Here is an 18,283-nt window from a genome sequence, read left to right as displayed (position 1 = left end):
GAGGGGAGTTAGGAAGACAAACTGAGTTGACTTACGGGGCTCACAGCTTGTAAAGGAGAGAGCTCAGAATTTAAACCAGATCCGACCCTCAGTCTCAAGCTCTTTTCAGTTTACCCCAGGGCACATGGAGCTTGGTCACTGTGTGTACCCACGAAGCCCTGTGCTGGGCCTTAGAGAGCAGGAAGGCACCCTAAGTCTGAAATGTCTGAAGGGACTGGGTTACCGGGGTCATTGTGCCAAGTAGGAACGGTGGCCCAGGGTTTTGTTTCTAGCTTCATACCCCTCTTTCACATTTGCTGTGCACGTGGGTAAATAGTTTCCATACATTTCCCAGTGGCATTTCAGGCTCGTAGGGGCAGGGAAAGGAAGAAAGGAATGGGGGTGTGCCCAGCGCAGGGGCTGCAGGCTCTGGGCATGGGGTTGGCTGCAGTGGCCTTATCCTGAGGCCACCTACCATGGCCATGGGAGGGCCCAGACTCAGCCTGGGTCTGGCAGCAGCCTGGGACACCCTGTAAGTCCTTCGGGTTGTCTGCCAAGAATGGCTGCTTCTACTCCTTCCTGCCCACCACCTCCTTGGCCCAGCAGCACCTGCCGCTGAAAAAGACACCCACAGACTCACCACCTTTTAGTCTTAGCGTTTACTTCCCCCTCACTATACCCTCGGAGTGGTCTTCACCAATGCTCAACGGAACATTTCGGCTATGCCTTCACAAAAGAGCTGGCGGAGCTGCCCGGGAAGAAGACATGCTGCAGGGGACCAGGGCGATGCACAGACACAGGCCGCAAGAGGACAACCAGCTGGCCCACTGCCAGACCAACCACTTCCGGAGCAAGTGCCCGAGTCCTTCACATGGGTGGGGGCAGGGCCTGCACCTCCTCCAGGCACTCGTCATAAGCCTCCTGGTACTCCTCGTGGGGCTTGACCATGATCACGCAGGTGGGGCGCTTGGAGCCTGCAGCTGCCCCCAGGTCCTGTGGAGCAGGGGAAAAAAGGCTGCAAGACCCATGACCTGCTGGCCTCATCCAGCCCACAGACAAGTGCCGTGTGGTCTGCATGACACCATCATTTCAACTCTGCCAACTTTCGAGTCAGGTCCAGCAACACTGGGCCTACACTGCCACACAGCAAGCACAAATGGGCTCCGGCCCAGCAGAGGCTATCTCCTTAGGCCGGACCTGTGTTCTCCTGGTCCCTGCCAACCTCCTCTCTGGGCCACAGCCCCTGTATAAGGATAAGGCCAGCTGCACAAGCCCCTTGAATGCCCACTCCTCCCCAAGCACAGCAGCCGCCTAACGGGACTAACACAAGCACTGCATCTTGGTCGACAGCACATCCACACACACCTCCTTTTCCATTCCCATGGTCCATGAGGGCAAGGATTCCCAGCTCAAGAAGGAAAGTGAAGTGCAAAGCGCCAACGTGCAATCCCTCAACCGGGAGCCGGTAGCACCAAGGATCCATTCCGGTCTGCCTCCAAAGCCTGTGTTCTTTCCCACTGTGGCCTGCTCCCACAGACCTGACCCCACACCCGCTGTTCCAATGCTGACCAAGACCGGGGCGGGGGTCGTGTGCTCCTTACCGTCTTGGAGGGGATATAGACGTAGGGCAAATTCCGGTCCTCGCACATAACTGGGAGATGGCAGTATACCTCAATGGGCAATGTGTCTCCTGCCAAAACCATGATCCTGAAATGAGAGAAACCCTCATCTCTAACTTGCTCAGTCCCGCTTTCAGTCAAAAGTGCCTCTGTCCAGAGACCAGTAAGATGGACCTTGCTCTCAAGGACCCAGTTATTAATGTGGATCTCCCACCTCCTGAAAGAAAGTACGTGCAAATTTGTGTTTGATGATCACCTTCCTCTGGGGAGGTGATCCCTAGTTCTCGGCAAATTAAGTAAATGCCACGAAGTGTGACAAGTGGGATCCCACTGGGACAGGTGAGGTATGGTAGTGACCCCAAGGAGTAAGCTAAGTTCTTGAAGAGTCAAGAAAGGAATCAGGATGGGGCGCCTGGGTGGCTGGCTCAGTTGGTTAAATGTCTTGACTTGATTTCAGCTCAGATCATGATCTCACTGTTTGTGAGTTTGAGCCCCATGTCAGGCTCTATGCTGGCGCAGAGCCTGCTTGGGATTCTCTCTCCCTCTCTGCCCCTGCTCTATCCATGTTCTCTCTCAAACAACTAAAACTGAAAAAAAAAAAAAAAGGAATCAGGAGGGGACAATGGATCAGAAAGCTGGCACCTAGGCAGTCCATGGAGGGGCTGGGTACAGGGAAACCATTTAAGACTGAGAATCAGAATGGCACCACATACCCAGGAGCTGGCTGGCGGGGGCCTGGGATGGGCCTTTGGAATCTAGGATAGGGTAGACGAGAAGGCTAGAGAGATTAGTAGGGGCCATATCCAAAGGCCTTGAGTGCTGGGCTGAGAAGCATTCGCTCAGTCCCAAGAGTGACCAGAACTAATGAAGGCTTGCCAGAGAACCCTCAGGTAGGATACCTCTCTGGCAAGACGTCAGGCCTCTGGGGCAAGGAAGAGTGTTTCTCCAGGGAGTGACAGGCAAACATAAGGAAAAGCTCTCGGTTCAAAGTACTGGGCCCGCTCTCCTCTAGTTTTTCTTTGGTCTTCTGGGCTCTCCTCTGCACACCTCTTCCTCTGAGTGGCCTTTAAGTGCTGGGGCTCCTCACAGCCTGATCTTTGGCTGCCCTCTCAGTACCTTCTCCCTGGGTGACCCCAGGCACTGCCATGGCCTCACTGCCATGTGCATACAACTCCCAAATCTGTTCTCTCCTGCCTGGCCTCTCCCTTCCAAGCTCCGAATCTATACAGCCACCTGCCAACTTGACAGTTCTGCTGGGGGGGGGGGGGGGGGGGGCGGGTATAGGATGAGGCAGGTCATGTGTCTAAAACAAAACTCATGATCTTCCCTCTTCAGCTGGAATCCATACCTCCTCATTGCATGTCTGAAAGTTCTCTCAGATCCATCCACTTTAATTCTATTTCAGCCACCACTAACCTCATCAAAATCACCCCCACCTCCTCTAGACTACAGCAGTCTCCTATCTCAATTTCCTTGTGTACTCTTGTGCCCCTGATCCTTTCCAGAGTTGCCAGAAAAATCCTAAGGGTAAACAATTCTGTCACTCCCTGGCTTTTAACCCTCAGTGGCCTGCAAAGCTGAGTATGAAAACTAAACTTACCACAGCTTACAAAGCCCCATGAGAAGGTAATACTTCTGTCCTCCACTATCCTCTCTCCTATTGTGGCACCCAGTATCTTCTGGCAGAACCGCTGCCCTCTTGGTAAGACTTCCCACTGGGCATCAAATAATCCCAGGACTGTTTATCTCTTGAGCACCAACAACATACCATATACTTCTAGGGATAAAGCAATGAGAGGCTTTATCCTGTTTTCAAAGAGCTTACTGTCTGACCTGAGTGGGAGATCCTGGGAATAAGTAAGTTTCAGATTCTGACAGATGCCAAAAAAGTAATGAAGTCATTCTCACTACACCCTGTTTACTCCTTCAGTTGGAACTTTTAATTTTATGTGTATTTGATTAAAGACAGTCTCCCCATAGCACAGTGCCCGAAAAAGAATATAGACAATAGTCTATGAATGAATGAAGCTGGTGTCTACCCTAAGTGAGTAGGCTTATACCATTCACTTCCCCAGTACTCACTTTCCCAGTGGTGTTACTTTTGCGCTTACTTTTGCGTAAGTGATGTGATGTACCCACTAGCTGTATTGAAGGGAAGTCACGGGCTGCTGATTATTTTCCGTATGTGGGGCTGAATCCGACCACTTTTTTTTTTTATGTTTAGAGAGAGGGAGAGAAAATCACAAGCAGGCTCCACGCTGTCAGCACAAAGCCTGATGTGAGGCTCAATCTTACCAACTGAGGTTCAACCGACTGAACCATCCAGCGCCCTCCCCCGCTTTCAGCCGACTTTTCTCAAACACCTACTTAGTAGAGATACCTGTTATCGTTCAGAAATGCAAAAATCCAGCGGGGGGGGGGGGTCCTTACCCTTTCTCGCCTTTGTTGATAAATTTCTGAACTTCCTTCACCCCGCGCCGAATCTGCTTCTGCTTCACAGCTGCAACGACAGAAGAGTCAGTGTGGGGGTCTCGGCCCACCACCCGCGCCACCACCGGCCACCGCGGCAGCTGCAGCACCTTTCTTGATGCATTTGTAGAGCTTCCGCGTGAGACGGCGAGAAGCCAGGGGCTGCGCGATGGGGTTCAGATTCACTAGCAGCTCGTGGTAAGTGCGCTCCCCGAGGCAAGCCTCCGCCTGAGCCTCCGGCCCGTCTGGATCTGCCTTTATTTTGGTCATCACAGCAGCAGCTGCTGCAACCGAGCCCGCAGTAGGCGAATCCACGCGGCCCGAGCCTCAGGAATCACTTCCGGGTCACCCCGTTTGCGTAAGCCTGTCATACACCCCAGCCAATCGGGAAATGAAGTCTCTGACTCAGACCTATCGTTGACGCTCAGACCCTTAAATACAGGCCAAACGGGGCGGAGTCTCGGCCGGAGGGCGGAGCGGATAGGGGCCGGGGCCCAGGGGAGGCGGGGCCTGGTGAGGGCGGGAAGTGACTAGGACCCTGGCTCACGCTGGTCTGAGAGTCTGCCTCACCGGTACTGGGAGCGGCGAAGGAGGCAGTACCTGCGGGGGCGAAACCAGGTCTCAGGACTGGACCCTTCCTTGAGGGGCGGGGTCTGCGGCCGAGCGGAAGAATGGTTTATCCAAACTGCGGTAGAATCTGATCGTCAGATGGTCCTGGGCGAAGTGCCGCCGGTGCCGAGGTTGAGGTAAAGCTTCACGCTGCCAAGGGCCTCTTCCGTTCTCACACAGTTTCTCACACTCTTTGTGGCCCCACTCACACTGAGCGCCTGTCTTCCCGCAGGAATCTGCTCAAATGTTACCCACTGGAGAGGTTCCCCTGCCACGCCCCCTGCCACCCCATCTAAAACTGCAGTCCCCACCCACTCCCACCGGCGCCCCCGACTCCTTTGTTTTCCTCCCAGTTCCTACTGCTGCCAGGCGTGCCGCACAATCCCCCGGCCTCGCGGAGATGCCCGAGTGGAGAGGGAGAGGAGAACCTGAGAGTCCCCGGGAACCCTGGGGCTGAGCCTTCGGGGCGCGGTGGGGGAGGTCTCCTAGTGGGCGCCCGCGCTGCACGTGTCTGTAGAGCTTTGGTGGACGGTGACGCTGGGGCGACGAGCTGGCCCAGACTAGGGTGGATCTTTTATCTCCAATTTCTTCCACCGTGTCCCGGAACACTGGATGGATATGAATTAGATCATTGCTACAAATTACTTGCCTTGAATCCTACGATGGTAGGCCTGACATTTTTGTGGGGGCGGAATAGGCCAGTAAGTGGAACTTTTTTTTTTTTTTAAATTTTTAAAGTTTATTTAATTGGGGTGGGGTGTTAATCTCTACATCGAAAATGGGGCTCGAACTCAGAACCCTGAGATCAGGAGTCGCACGTTCTTCCGACTCAGCCAGCCAGGTGCCCCAGTAGTTGGAACTTAAAAGTATGCAGGTGGGAAAAAAACAAAAACAAAAACGGAATACAGGTGACCGTGGGAGCGCTGCTTAGTTAAGCCAATTTAAAAATTGAACTTTTAATCCTGTGACCAAGTGCAAAGTCATTCAATAAAAAACAAGTCGGTTGTTTACATTTAGCTTTTTTTTTTTAGATTTTTAAATTTTATTTAATTTTATTATTTTTTGTTAATGCGTATTTATTTTTGAGAGAGAGAGAGAGAGAGTGCAAGGTGGGGGGGGGGGGAACAGAGCGGCACTGAGCTGGCAGCGGTGAGCCCAACATGGGGCCCAAACCCACAAACCACCACCAGATCATGACCTGAGCTTAACAACTGAGCCACCCAGGTGCCCCTTCATTTAGCATTTAGCATTTAGATAAGGGAAATTAGGATGCAATCCATCCTACGCTTAGACCCCAAATAGTTTTCACAAATAGAAATGTCTATCAACTGAACAATGAAAATACATTATATAAGCAATAAAAAATAACATGAAAGTATACAAAATTTGTATGCACAACATAACAAGAAGATGTTTTCATTTTGGAATTCTCAAGAAAAGATAACCCCTTCCAGAGCTTTGACACTGGTAGTTACTTTCCTGCCTAGGACTTTGCTGTACCATTTCCCACCACTCCCCACACTCCCTTACACCTCCCTACACCTCTCTATACCCCCTTACACTCCCGTAGCCCACCCCCCCTCCCCATAGGTCGTGTAGTAGCAGTTTTGGCGGTCCCAGGGAAGTGCGTCCTAAAACTGTGAGAGCCCCGCTGTGGGCTTCCTGAACACATAACTGGCAGGGCTCTAAAGGGTGCTTTTTTCTTTTCTTTTCTTTTCTTTTCTTTTCTTTTCTTTTCTTTTCTTTTCTTTTCTTTTAATATTTATTTTTGAGAGAGAGAAAGCAGAGGGCACACGGGCAAGCAGGGAAGGGGCAGAGAGAGAAGGGGACAGAGGGTCTGATCCGAAGTGGGCTCTGTGCTGACAGCAGAGAGCTCAATGTGGGGCTTGAACTCATCAACCGTGAGATCATGATCTGAACTGAAGTTGGATGCTTAACCAACTGAGCCACCAACTGAGCCACCCAGGCGCCCCTGAAGGGTGCTTTTCTATTCCGGCTTCTGAGTGGTGTTCCTGTGAATGTTTTCAGCCTTGTTGGACTGATGACAATGTGTCAGAGTCACGAGGGGAAGAGGCACTGCTAGATGTGTGCATGCGGCAGGATGAACTCTGTCCAGCAGAGAATTTCATCCCCGGGAAACCCAATCTGAGTAAATGTGCCTAACTGACCTTACCAAGGTCTCAGTTGTGAAGGCCTCTCCACGATCATATGGCAGGAGGAAGGAAGTGAACATTTATGTGCCCAGCACACTACGTGGAGTATTTCCTCCCTTGCTCACAAAGAATGCCTTTATTATGCACAATTTATGGAGGCTCGTAGGGTAAATAGCTCGGTCGAGCTCATACAAAGCTGGATTTCAATCCAGGTCCACTTGTCTGGAAGCCCACACTCTGCTTGGACTCTGTGATACATCCTCTGTCATACAACTACGTCATGTATTTTTATTTATTTATTTTTCATTTTTTACATAAATTTCTTTATTTTGAGAGTGTATGTGTGTATACATGAGCATGCATGAGCTCATGTGAGCAGAAGAGGGGCAGAGAGAGAGAGAGAATCACAAGCAGGCTCTGCGCTGGCAGTGTTAGCCCGATATGGGGCTTGAACTCACGAACCGTGAGACCATGACCTGAGCTGAGACCAAGAGTGGGATGCTTAACTGAGCCACCCAGGTGCCCCCTACACCATGTATTTTTAAAACCAGGCTCAGACCTCTGTGCCAGATCTGAAGTGGCTTGTGTGACTTTACTGATTTTGTTCTAATGGCTATTTGAGCTCACTTGAAGCAGTATAGACTGGATGAGACCATAATAGCGTAATGGGCATTAGACCAGGGGTCTGAAGGACAAGTGACCTTGGGCAATTCATTTAACCTCTCTTGAGGCTTTAGCACCTTGTCTGTAAAGTGAGAAAGTTGGACCCAGATGGTCTAAGGTCCCATCTTTTGAAAAGATGGGGAGGATGATTTTTTTTAATTGTGATAAAATTTATGTACCATATAGTTTGCCCATTTAAAGTGTACAAATCAGTGGTTTTAGTATATTTTAGTGAGTTGTGCAGATATCACCACAATCAATTTGAAGACATTTACATCCCCTCAATAAAAACCCCTGTACCCTCTGACCCCCTCATTCTCTCCAGCCCTAAGCAACCCCTAATTTACTTTCTGTTCCTATAGATTTCCCTGTTCTGGACATTCCATCAAAATGGAATCATATAGCATGTGACCTTTTGTGTCTGGCTTCTTTCACTTAGCATAATGTTTTCTAGGTTTATCCATGTTGTAGCAGGTATCAGCATGTAGGAATATTATCACTTCACATTCCATTGTATTCTGCATTTTATCCATTTATCAGCCAATGGATGATTGGATCCTTTCTACCTTTTGACTGCTGTGAATAGTGCTGCTATGAACAATCATGTGCAAGTTTTCGTGTAGGCATATGTCTTCAGTCCTCATGGGTATACACCTAGAACTAGAAATCTTGAGTCTATGTTTAACTTTTTGGGGAATTGTCAAGCTGTTCGCCAAAGTGGCTGCACCATTTTATATTTCTAGCATCAATGTACAAGGGTTCCAATTTCCCCACATTCTTTTTTGTTTTTTTTTTAAAGTTTGTTTTAAGAGAGAGAGTATGCGCATGCAGGAGTGGGAGAGGGGCAGAGAGAGAGGGAGAGAGGGAGGGATCCTAAACAGTCTTCACACTACCAGTGCAGAGCCTGAATTGGGGCTCGAATTCACGAACTGTGAGACCATGACCTGAGCCAAAATCAAAGATGGGTAGCTTAACCGATGGAGCCACCTAGGCACCCCAAGTATTCACTGTTAAGTTTTTTGGGTATATATGCATACCTATGTTTGTTTACTTACATTAAATAATAGAAAATGGAGGCACCTGGCTGGCTCAGTCAGTAGAACATAGGACTTTTGATCTAAGGGTTGTGAGTTTGAGCCCTGTGTTGGATATAGAGTTTACTTCGATAAATAAATAAATAAATAAATAAATAAATAAATAAATAAATAAAAGGGTACCTGGCTATTTCAGTCGTGGAGCATGAAACTCTTGATGTTGGGGTTGTGGGTTTGAGCCCCATGTTGGGTGTAGAGATTACTTAAAGTCTGAAAATTTTTTAAAAATTTCATAATAAAATGAATTCTATTTAAAAAATAATATAATGTACTGTTCTGGCAATTTATTTCCCCTTATCAACATATCATGGGAAATGTTTCTATTTCTACCATAGAGATAAATCTTATTCTTCTAAGATCTTCATCACATTGCATTGTGCGGATTTCCATAGTTTATTTAAGTAGCCCCTGCTAATGGATTTTAGTTTGTTTTTAGTGTTTTTACTATTTTGAGTAAGTTTGTAATGAATATTCTATCTTTGCTACTTTTGTGAGTCTATCCAGGATAAATTCCTAACATTTATAATTTTGATATCTGCAGTATTATCAGGTGATCCTCTAAAGAGGTACAATTTATTGGGGCACCTGGGTGCTTCAGTTGGTTGAGCGTTTGACTTCGGCTCAGGTCATGATCTCACAGTTCGTGGATTCGAGTGATGGCTCGGAGCCTGGAGTCTGCTTTGGATTCTGTGTCTCCCTCTCTCTGCCCCTTCCCTGCTCATGCTCTCTCTCTCTCTCTCTCTCTCTCTCTCAAGAATAAATAAACTTAAAAAAAATTAAAAGCAGTCTTCTGGAGGAGCAGTTCCAGCAGGGCAAGCTTCTTGCATGCATCGCTTCAAGACCAGGCCAGTGTGGCCAAGCAGATGGCTATGTGCTGGAGGGCAAGGAGCTAGAGTTCTATCTGAAGAAAATCAAAGCCTGGAAAGTCAGGTAATAAAAGGTGTTTATCCTGCCCTGTTAAAAAAAAAAAAGTTAAAAAAAAAAGAGGTACAATTTACAATTGTTCTGAATAGCGTCTCACCAACACTTGCCAAGACTGGGCTTTAGCGACTTTTTCTTTTTTTATGTTTGTTTATTTTTGAGAAAGAGAACGTGAGCGGAGAAGGGGCAGAGAGAGAGGGAGACAGAATCTGAAGCAGGCTCCAGATTCTGAGCTGTCAGCACAGAGCCCCATGCGGAACTTGATCTCATGAGCCACTAGATCATGACCTGAACCCAAGTTGGCTGCTTAACTGACTGAGCCACCCAGGAGCCCCTTTTAGTAACTTTTTTTTAGAGGGAAGAAAGTTGGTGATGATCCAGTAGGGACAAATAGTATCTTGTTATCATTTACATTGATTGAGTTCTTGGGGAAGTTAGATATTATTTTTTTAAAGATTTTATTTTCAGGTAATGTCAGACACCCAACGTGGGGCTTGAACCCACAACCCCGAGATCAAGAGTCGCACACTCTACCAACTGATTCAGCCAGGTGCCTCTATATTTCATGTTTTTACAGCTCATTTATGTTCTATTCTTGTCCAGTTTTTCTATACGGTGATCTCTTCCCGCTGTAGAAGAGCTTTTAGTACTTTAAGGCAAATGTCCTAGTGCTTTTGTGGTTTCACAGTTTGTATGAAAATGTTTGATCCATCAGGTTTAATGTGAGTGTTAGGAGCAAGGCTGGGCTCCAGCTTGACTTTCTTCCAGCTGGCTAAGCCATTGTCCTTCTGTCATTTATTGAATTCTTTATTGAGCCATGCATTCACTTAAAATACCCAAAAATAAATAAACCTTAAAAATTTTTTGAGGAGTGCTTGAGTGGCTTAGTTAAGTGTCTGACCGGCTCAGGTCATGATCTCATGGTTTGTGAGTTCGAGCGCCATGTCAGGCTCTGTGCTGACAGCTCACAGCCTGGAATCTGCTTTAGATTCTGTGTCTCCCTCTCTCTGCCCCTACCCCACTTGTACTCTGTCTCTCTCTCAAAAATAAACAAACATTAAAAAATAAAATACCTCTGTTGGGGAGCACCTAGGTGGCTCAGTCAGTTGAGCATCCGACTCTTGGTCTTGGCTCAGTTCATGATCTCACAGTTTTGTGGGTTCGAGCCCCAAGTCTGGCTCTGCACTGGCATGGAGCAGAGCCTGCTTAGGATTCTCTTTCCCTCCCTCTCTCTCTGCCCCTCCCCTGCTTGCGCTGCCTCTCTCTCTCCAAATAAATAAATAAATAAATAAATAAATAAATAAACTTAATAAAATAAAATGCCTCTGTCATATTCTAGATGCTTATATGTATTTGGGCAGTAGTAAACTGCTTTGATGGCTATAGTGTTTGTTAGCTTGTTTTTGTTTTTGAACCACTTTTTAGATCAGTTTACTAGTTTAAACCAATCCTAGGGAGAGACAGGATACCTGGAGAGAGGAGGGGTCTGAGAGTCAAACAGGTCAGGATTTCAATCCCAGCCAGAAGGTTTTATCAGCTTTTTACCCCCTGGGCAAATTGTTTAACTTTAGGAGCTCCTGTTTTTTTTTGTTTTTTTTTTTTTTTTTTTTGGTCTTTCAAATCAGATGAGGATTGAAGGAGATCCTGCCAGGAAAGCCCCCAGGCTGCCCTTCTGCTTCTGCTGGTGGCATGAAGATTCCCTCCCGGGGCCTGAGCTTTAGAGGGTCCGGGTGAGGGGTGAAGAATCTGGGAGCCCGAGGCCTGGAGGTCAGCTCCCCACCCCCAACCCTCCAGGTACAGGAATTCTATGCTCAGTTGGTGCGGAGTCCATTAGCAGGGCCTGCGTAGCCCTGTCCCCCAGTCTGCTCTTCAGAGGGAAGGCCATCCCTGTAGATCTGAAGGGCGGCCAAGGTGTGGGTCGGTAGGTTGTGGACAGAGTGTGAACATTTGGCTTGGGGCGTCCACACATGTGCAAGTGGGTCCCTCACTGTCAGAACAGAGAGGTGTGGGTAGGAATAGAAGAGGGGGGATCAAGAGCTCCATTTGTACTCTTGCTCTGAACCTCTCCAATGTGAGAGGTGGGCCTGCTTCTTTTCTTCTTTCTCTCTTTTTAAAAATTTTTTATTTTTTGAGAGAGAGAATAAGAGCGAGCTTGTGAGCAGGGGAGAGGGGCAGAGAGAGAGAGAGAGAGAGAGAGAGAAAGAGAATCGTAAGAAAGCTCCACACTTAGCTTGGAGCCCGCCACGGGGCTCGATTCCATGACCCTGGGATCATGACCTTGTAAGGGTTAAATTGTAGTATAGGGCTTAAGGCTTAGCTTGAAAAATAACAGCTTTGTGTTGACACTGAAGGTGAAGAGATAACAGTCTTGCTTTACTCTTGTAAATTACTCCTTCTACTCTTGTAAATTAGGCTTCACCAATTAAGGAAACAAAAGTTCAAAGAAAAGAGCATCAGAGGCAGGGTCAAGGAGATCCACTGGTTGCAACTTAGAGGCAGAAAGTCTAAAATAAACACCTCATTAGGCAACTGTTTCTAACTCATCTGGAAACTGTTTCTAACTCATCTGGAAACTGTTTCTTTGTTCTGTTCCCAGGTGATGATAAAACAATGTGATCGGCTATAAAAACTCTGTACCCCGGCTGTTCCAGGCTGCACTCTTACCAAGAGTGTTGGTCCCGATCCGTCCGCCTTGCCTCTCATTGTAATAAACTTTGTTGTGACTGTCACTGGTGCCTGTAGCATTCTGTTTCAGGAGTCGTGTGGATGCAACAACCTGAGCTGAAAGCAAGATTTGGACATTCAAGCTCCATGGACTGAGCCATCCAGGTACCCCTCTCCTTTCTCTCTTGATGACAGATTGCAAGCAGGGGGTGGGGCTGGGGGGAGTGGCTGGGAGTGGGATGTACTCATTTGTTCAACCAGCAGAGACTGGGAACTGACTGGATGTATTAGTTTCCTAGGGCTGCCCTAATAAAATACCACAAACTGGGTGGCTGAAAACAGCACAACTTTATGGTTTCACAATTCTAGAGATTAGAAATCTGAAATCAAAGTATCAGCAGGGGCATGTTTTCTCTGAAGATTCCAGGGGAACATCTATTTCATGCTTTTCTCCTAACTTCTGGAATGGCCCCCAGTCCCTGGTGTTCCTTGGCTTGTAGGCACATCACTCCCATCTCTCCCTCCGTCCTCACATGCCTTTCCTTCTGTGCACCTGTGTTGACATGATATTTTCCTCTTCTTTTTTAAAAAATTTTTATGTTCATTTTATTTTTGAGAGAAAGAGAGAGAGACCTAGACAGAGTGGGAGTGGGGGAGGGGCAGAGAGAGAGGGAGACACAGAATCCGAAGCAGGTTCCAGGCTCTGAGCTGTCAGCACAGAGCCCGACACGGGGCTCGAACCCACAAACCTTGAGATCATGACCCGAGCTGAAGTTGGTGCTGAACTGACTGAGCCACGCCAGTGCCCCAATATTTTCCTCTTCTGAGAAAGGCACCGGTCATTGGATCAGGACCCACTAATGATCTCATCTTACCTTGATTGCATCTGCAAAGACCGTATTTCTAAATGAGATCATGTGTACAAGTACCAGGGGTTAAGACTTGAATAGATTTTTTCGGGGACACAACTGAGCCCAGCACTGGGGGCTTATGCCTTAGCAGGGCATGCGCTGGAGGTCCATGTGCAGCTGAGGGATCAGGTGAGGTTGAGACAGCCCCCAGCCCCATGGGCCATCTGGCTGGGTTGAGGTAGTGATGGGACTGGAGGGCTGGGCCTGGAGAGGCTCGAGTCACTAGGCAGCTTCTGACATAGGGCTTCAGCACTGACTCTCCCACTTTCGCAGCCAGTGACCTGGAGCAGGCAGTGACATGTGGCTCTGATTTCTGGCGGGGATATAATTAGAAGGGAGATCTGGACTTTTGGAAACCAAAGGGACCCTGGGGACCACCTAATCCAGACATTTCGCAGATGGGAAGCCGAGGCAATTCCGTAAGCCCCTATGCATTCTGGTTGGGTGCTTGTGCAGGGGTGGGCAGCCCTGGGCTGTGGGCCGTGGCTCTCACTGGTGGTGGGGAAGGGGTGGCTGCTGAGTCCACCCTCAGCCCCTGAGCCCTAATCAGAGCCTGAAGCAGGTTCTATTCTGGGCCACCAACAAGAGTCTGAAGTGTGCTTTTCTCTTGGGGCGCCTGGGTGGCTCAGCCGGTTGAGCATCCAACTTCAGCTCAGGCCGAAATCTCATGGTTGTTGAGTTCAAGCTCCACATCGGGCTTGCTGCTGTCAGCACAGAGCCCACTTCGGATCTTCTGTCCCCCCTCTCTGCTGTTTCCTCACATGCGCTCTCTCTCTCTCTCAAAAATAAATAAATCTTTAAGAAAAAAAAAAGTGTGCTTTTCCCAGATGGGTATTTTGGTCTGAAGCTGCTTGGAGGAAGAGGTGGGTTGGGGGGAGGGGGTGTCGTCCTGTTTCAGTTCTGACTCTCACTTCCACCCTCCTGGTGCCTGTGGGTGTCATGCAGGGCTGCTGTCCTCTGTGGTCCCCCTTGGCCTCTGCCTGGCTGCGTTTCTCACCACGTGCTTCATCTGTTACCCTCTGCCCTTGGCTTTGCATGCTCTCAAAATTTCTCATCTTCTCTCTTTTCTCTTTTACCCTCCTGTTTTGGTAAAGCTTGATGGGGTGTTAAGCGGGGTGTGTGTGTGTGTGTGTGTGTGTGTGTGTGTGTGTGTGTGTGTACGTACCAAAGCTGCCCCCTTTGCATGGCACTGTGCTGCCTCCCACTGTTTCACAGGATCCGCAAGCTCCGTGGGCACATATTCTGTTCCTGTGCTCCTTTTCCACGGCCTCCTGGAGTCAACATTGGCATGCCTGCCAGACCTCGTGCCATGTTCCTTAAATAGCTCATCCCCAAGCAGTCCCATCCTGGGCTCCAGCTGCAGTGTACAGCTAAGGCCAGGGCAGAGGGCGCCAGTGTGGGCTAGAAGTCTGAGCAGCCGGAGTTTTTGCAGCAGGCAGTGTCAGCACAGTTGACAAACCATCAAGAGTAGAGGGAACGTGAGGTTTGGGGTCGCTGTACTGGACTTCCCATTCATTCCAAAAGACGTACTGAGCACCTGGAATGTGCCAAATTCTGTGCTAGGCATTGGAGGGAGCGATGGTGAACTACAGGGAGAAAGTCTTTCTCTCCTCCAGAGGTTCCGGTCAGCCAGGAGAAGATGGAGCTGGAACCTGGGAGAACCTGCTTCCTGCTGAGAGTCGCTGGATTGGTGGGGGGATGGGCGCTGGCCATGCCTGGAGCAGAGGGCGAGGGCAGGGTTGAGGACGCTAGGTGGCAGGACCCACCAGGTAGGCCACCCTCAGTGCTCATGGCGGCCATGCTTATTGTTGGGGATCTACCGGGCTACAACACAGAAAACCCCAGAAGGGCAGAGACTGTCAGTGGATCTCCATACCTCCCAAGGAGTCAATGCCCAGAAAACATTGGAGCGAATGAACTTTGTGGAGTTTTGTTTAGGTCTTGAGCTTACTGGGGGGGCACTGCAGGAGTTTAAATTGGGGAGTAAGTGCACCCGGCTGGCTGAGTGGGAAGAGCATGCGACTCTTGACCCCAGGGTTGTGAGTTTGAGCCCCGTGCAGGGTGCAGAGATTACAAAAAAACCCACAAAAACGCTTAGAAACAAACAAATAAATAAACTTTTTAAAGAAAGAAAAGAAAAAAAAAAAATAAGGGGGACCTGGGTGGCTCAGTCGGTTAAGCGGCTGACTTTGGCTCAGGTCGTAATCTCACTCTCACAGTTCGTGATTTTGAGCCCTGCATCAGGCTCTCTGCTGTCAGCATGGAGCCTGCTTCAGATCCTCTGTCCCCCTCTCTCTCTGCCCCTCCCCTGCTTATTCTCTCTCTCTCTCTCTCAAAAATAAATAAACATTAATTTTTTAAAAAAGAAATAAATAAATTGGGGAGTAGGCCAGTTAGCTTTGTGCATTTGTAAGATCATTTGGCTACCATGGGAAAAGAGGGGAGTGGGCAGTGGAGCCTGGGGAAGGGGAAAGAAAGATGAGGGCAGCATGGGACCCACTTCAGCGGCCCAGTTGACCCGTGAGAGGAGCCCAGGATGGTGGTGGCCAAGAGGTCGGAGCTCAGGGAATGGGTATGAACAATATGTAGGAGGTAAGCAGGACTTTGAGACTGGGGGGTGCAGGTGGGGAAGAGGACAGGTGGGGTAGGCAGAATTTCTAAACTGGGCCCCCAGAGAGGTCCTGCCCTAATTCCCAGAATCTGTGGGTCCACCAGGCTGTCACTCCTGTGAGTCTGTGAGTTGGCACCACCGACTGCCCTGGATTATCCAGGCTGGCCCAGCATATAACTGATGAGTCCCTGAAGGCAGAGCACTTCCCTGGCTGGTGGCAGCTGGGCCATTGGGGAGATTAGAAACTGGCTGTGAAGATGGGAGCCTTGTGCAAGGACTGAACAGCAGCTGCAGGGAGCCTGGAGCGACCTCAGCTGACAGGAAGGGGGACCCCAGTCCTGCAGGTTCCCTGCAGGAACTGAGTCCAGCCAACAACCGGAATGAGCTTGGAAGAGGACCACCACCCGCCCTGAGTGCCAGGTGAGATCACAGCGGGTAGAGACTTTGACTCAGCCTCCTGTAAAGCACTGAGCAGAGAAGCCCACTGCGCCATCCTGTGACACTTCTGACACGTGAGAGAAGAAATGGATGCTGTTTTCAGGCACGAGGTAGAAAACAAACACGTGGGGCGCCTGGGTGGCTCACTGGGTTAAGCATTGGACTTCAGCTCGGGTGCTGACAGCTCAGAGCCTGGAGCCTCCTTCGGATTCTGTCTCCCTCTCTCTCTGCCCCTCCCCCACTCATGCATGCGCGCGCTCTCTCAAAAATAAATAAACATAAAGGAAAAAAGAAAATGAACCTGTCAGGTTTCTGGATACATTCACTGAATTAAAAACCGGTGGAGGGCAGGAGAGGCTGGCAGAGAAAAAGGCCCTGTCAGATTGTTGAGAGGATCAGGAAAGTATTAGAAAGTATTTCTTTCCTTTTTTTTTAAGTTTATTTATTCTGAGAGAGAGAGAGAGCAAGGGAGGAGCAGAGAGAGAGGGGAAAAAGAGAGAATCCTAAGCAGGCTCTGCACTGTCAGCACAGAGTCTGATGCAGGCCTCGAACTCACAAACCATGAGATCATGACCTGAGTGGAAACTAAGAGTTGGACGCTTAATTGACTGAGCCACCCAGGCACCCGCATCTTGCTTTTTTCAATAGGAGACTGTTCTTATGAAATTGTTGGTGTTTCTATTAGGATAGATAGCCTTAAATTAGTTTATCAGATGTCTAGGGGAGGTTGGACACCTTCGTGATCTTGAATCTTCTTATTCAGGAACACAAAAGGCCTTTCCATTTCCTCACATGTTTTGTGTGCTCAGCGTTTACTATTTGCTTCATCTTTATCTTGAGTATTAAGTGTATTCCTAGGAGTTTTATGTCCTTTCTTCCTTTATTTTCTGATTATTGTTGGCATACATAAAAGCCACCTTGCTGAATTCTCTTATTGTTTATTTAGAATAATATTTTGGCTAATCCTCTTTGGGGCTTCCAAGTATATAATCATGTGATTTGCAAATGGTGATGATTTTACCTACTCTTTTCCTCTTTTACACCTCGAATCTCTTTCTCTTGTCCAATTGTGTTAGTTGTTCCTCCAGGAAAGTTAAAGAATAAATGTAAGAAGGTATTGTTTCTTACTTTAATCAAAGTAAGAAGGCTTCGGGGCGCCTGGGTGGCGCAGTCGGTTAAGCGTCCGACTTCAGCCAGGTCACTATCTCACGGTCTGGGAGTTCGAGCCCCGCGTCGGGCTCTGGGCTGATGGCTCAGAGCCTGGAGCCAGTTTCCGATTCTGTGTCTCCCTCTCTCTCTGCCCCTCCCCCGTTCATGCTCTGTCTCTCTCTGTCCCAAAAAAATAAATAAACGTTGAAAAAAAAAAAAAAAGTAAGAAGGCTTCAGGAAGACGACATTTCAGTTGTTTTTTAAAAGCGTTTATCTTATTCTATGTTGTCAAGAATGGCTTAAATAAAAATATATGTTGAGGGGCGCCTGGGTGGCGCAGTCGGTTAAGCGTCCGACTTCAGCCAGGTCACGATCTCGCGGTCCGTGAGTTCGAGCCCCGCGTCCGGCTCTGGGCTGATGGCTCGGAGCCTGGAGCCTGTTTCCAATTCTGTGTCTCCCTCTCTCTCTGCCCCTCCCCCGTTCATGCTCTGTCTCTCTCTGTCCCAAAAATAAATAAACATTGAAAAAAAAATTTTTAAAAATATATATGTTGAAATGTATCAAATACCCTGTTCATTCATATGGTAAAACCTTGGATGGTGAGTAACTTGTTCTGTGAGTGTTGAGCAAGACTAGCAAACATTTCTAATGCATTTTAACTTAATAAACAAGCAGTGTTTTGCCATATGAGTTGTACGTGATGCCGAATGTCACATGAGCACAACTGAGCCAGTGGTTTTTCTCTCTGGCTGTGGAATTGTGGATGATTGTCTCCCATACTCGGATGCTCGGTCTCAGGCCACAGTGTTTGACAGAAGTCAGTGGTTTTATTTATTTATTTATTTATTTATTTATTTATTTATTTATTAAATTTTTTTTTCAACGTTTTTATTTATTTTTGGGACAGAGAGAGACAGAGCATGAACGGGGGAGGGGCAGAGAGAGAGGGAGACACAGAATCGGAAACAGGCTCCAGGCTCTGAGCCATCAGCCCAGAGCCTGA

At 48.4% G+C, this 18,283-nt stretch overlaps 1 protein-coding gene and 1 long non-coding RNA gene across 2 annotated transcripts; one reads left to right on the top strand and one right to left on the bottom strand.

Annotated features, from left to right (window-relative positions):
- Nucleotides 1–623: 623 nt before the first annotated feature.
- On the bottom strand, nucleotides 624–4,430 carry NHP2 (NHP2 ribonucleoprotein). The gene is made up of 4 exons (XM_047857120.1): nucleotides 4,178–4,430; nucleotides 4,029–4,098; nucleotides 1,581–1,686; nucleotides 624–972 (listed from the first exon to the last, which is right to left on the bottom strand). Exons 1-4 carry the CDS (start codon nucleotides 4,335–4,337, stop codon nucleotides 847–849), a joined length of 462 nt encoding a protein of 153 aa, XP_047713076.1. The 5' UTR covers nucleotides 4,338–4,430; the 3' UTR covers nucleotides 624–846.
- Nucleotides 4,431–4,438: 8 nt separating this feature from the next.
- Nucleotides 4,439–12,164, top strand: LOC125164419 (uncharacterized). Its single transcript, XR_007151758.1, has 4 exons — nucleotides 4,439–4,813; nucleotides 9,342–9,516; nucleotides 11,133–11,301; nucleotides 12,104–12,164. It is a non-coding gene; the product is annotated as an uncharacterized LOC125164419 (long non-coding RNA).
- Nucleotides 12,165–18,283: the final 6,119 nt, after the last annotated feature.

Source organism: Prionailurus viverrinus, chromosome A1, assembly GCF_022837055.1.
Source record: "Prionailurus viverrinus isolate Anna chromosome A1, UM_Priviv_1.0, whole genome shotgun sequence".
Taxonomy (NCBI): Eukaryota; Metazoa; Chordata; class Mammalia; order Carnivora; family Felidae; genus Prionailurus; species Prionailurus viverrinus.
This window is presented reverse-complemented; position numbering and strand designations above follow the sequence as displayed.

Excerpts from the sequence above, each read along its gene's own strand:
- NHP2 (XM_047857120.1), bottom strand. The coding sequence starts at position 4,337 with ATGACCAAAATAAAGGCAGATCCAGACGGGCCGGAGGCTCAGGCGGAG. Across the intron at positions 4,099-4,177 it reads CTACAAATGCATCAAGAAAG|CTGTGAAGCAGAAGCAGATT; the intron begins GTGCTGCAGCTG and ends CTGTCGTTGCAG. Across the intron at positions 1,687-4,028 it reads ATCAACAAAGGCGAGAAAGG|GATCATGGTTTTGGCAGGAG; the intron begins GTAAGGACCCCC and ends CTCTCATTTCAG.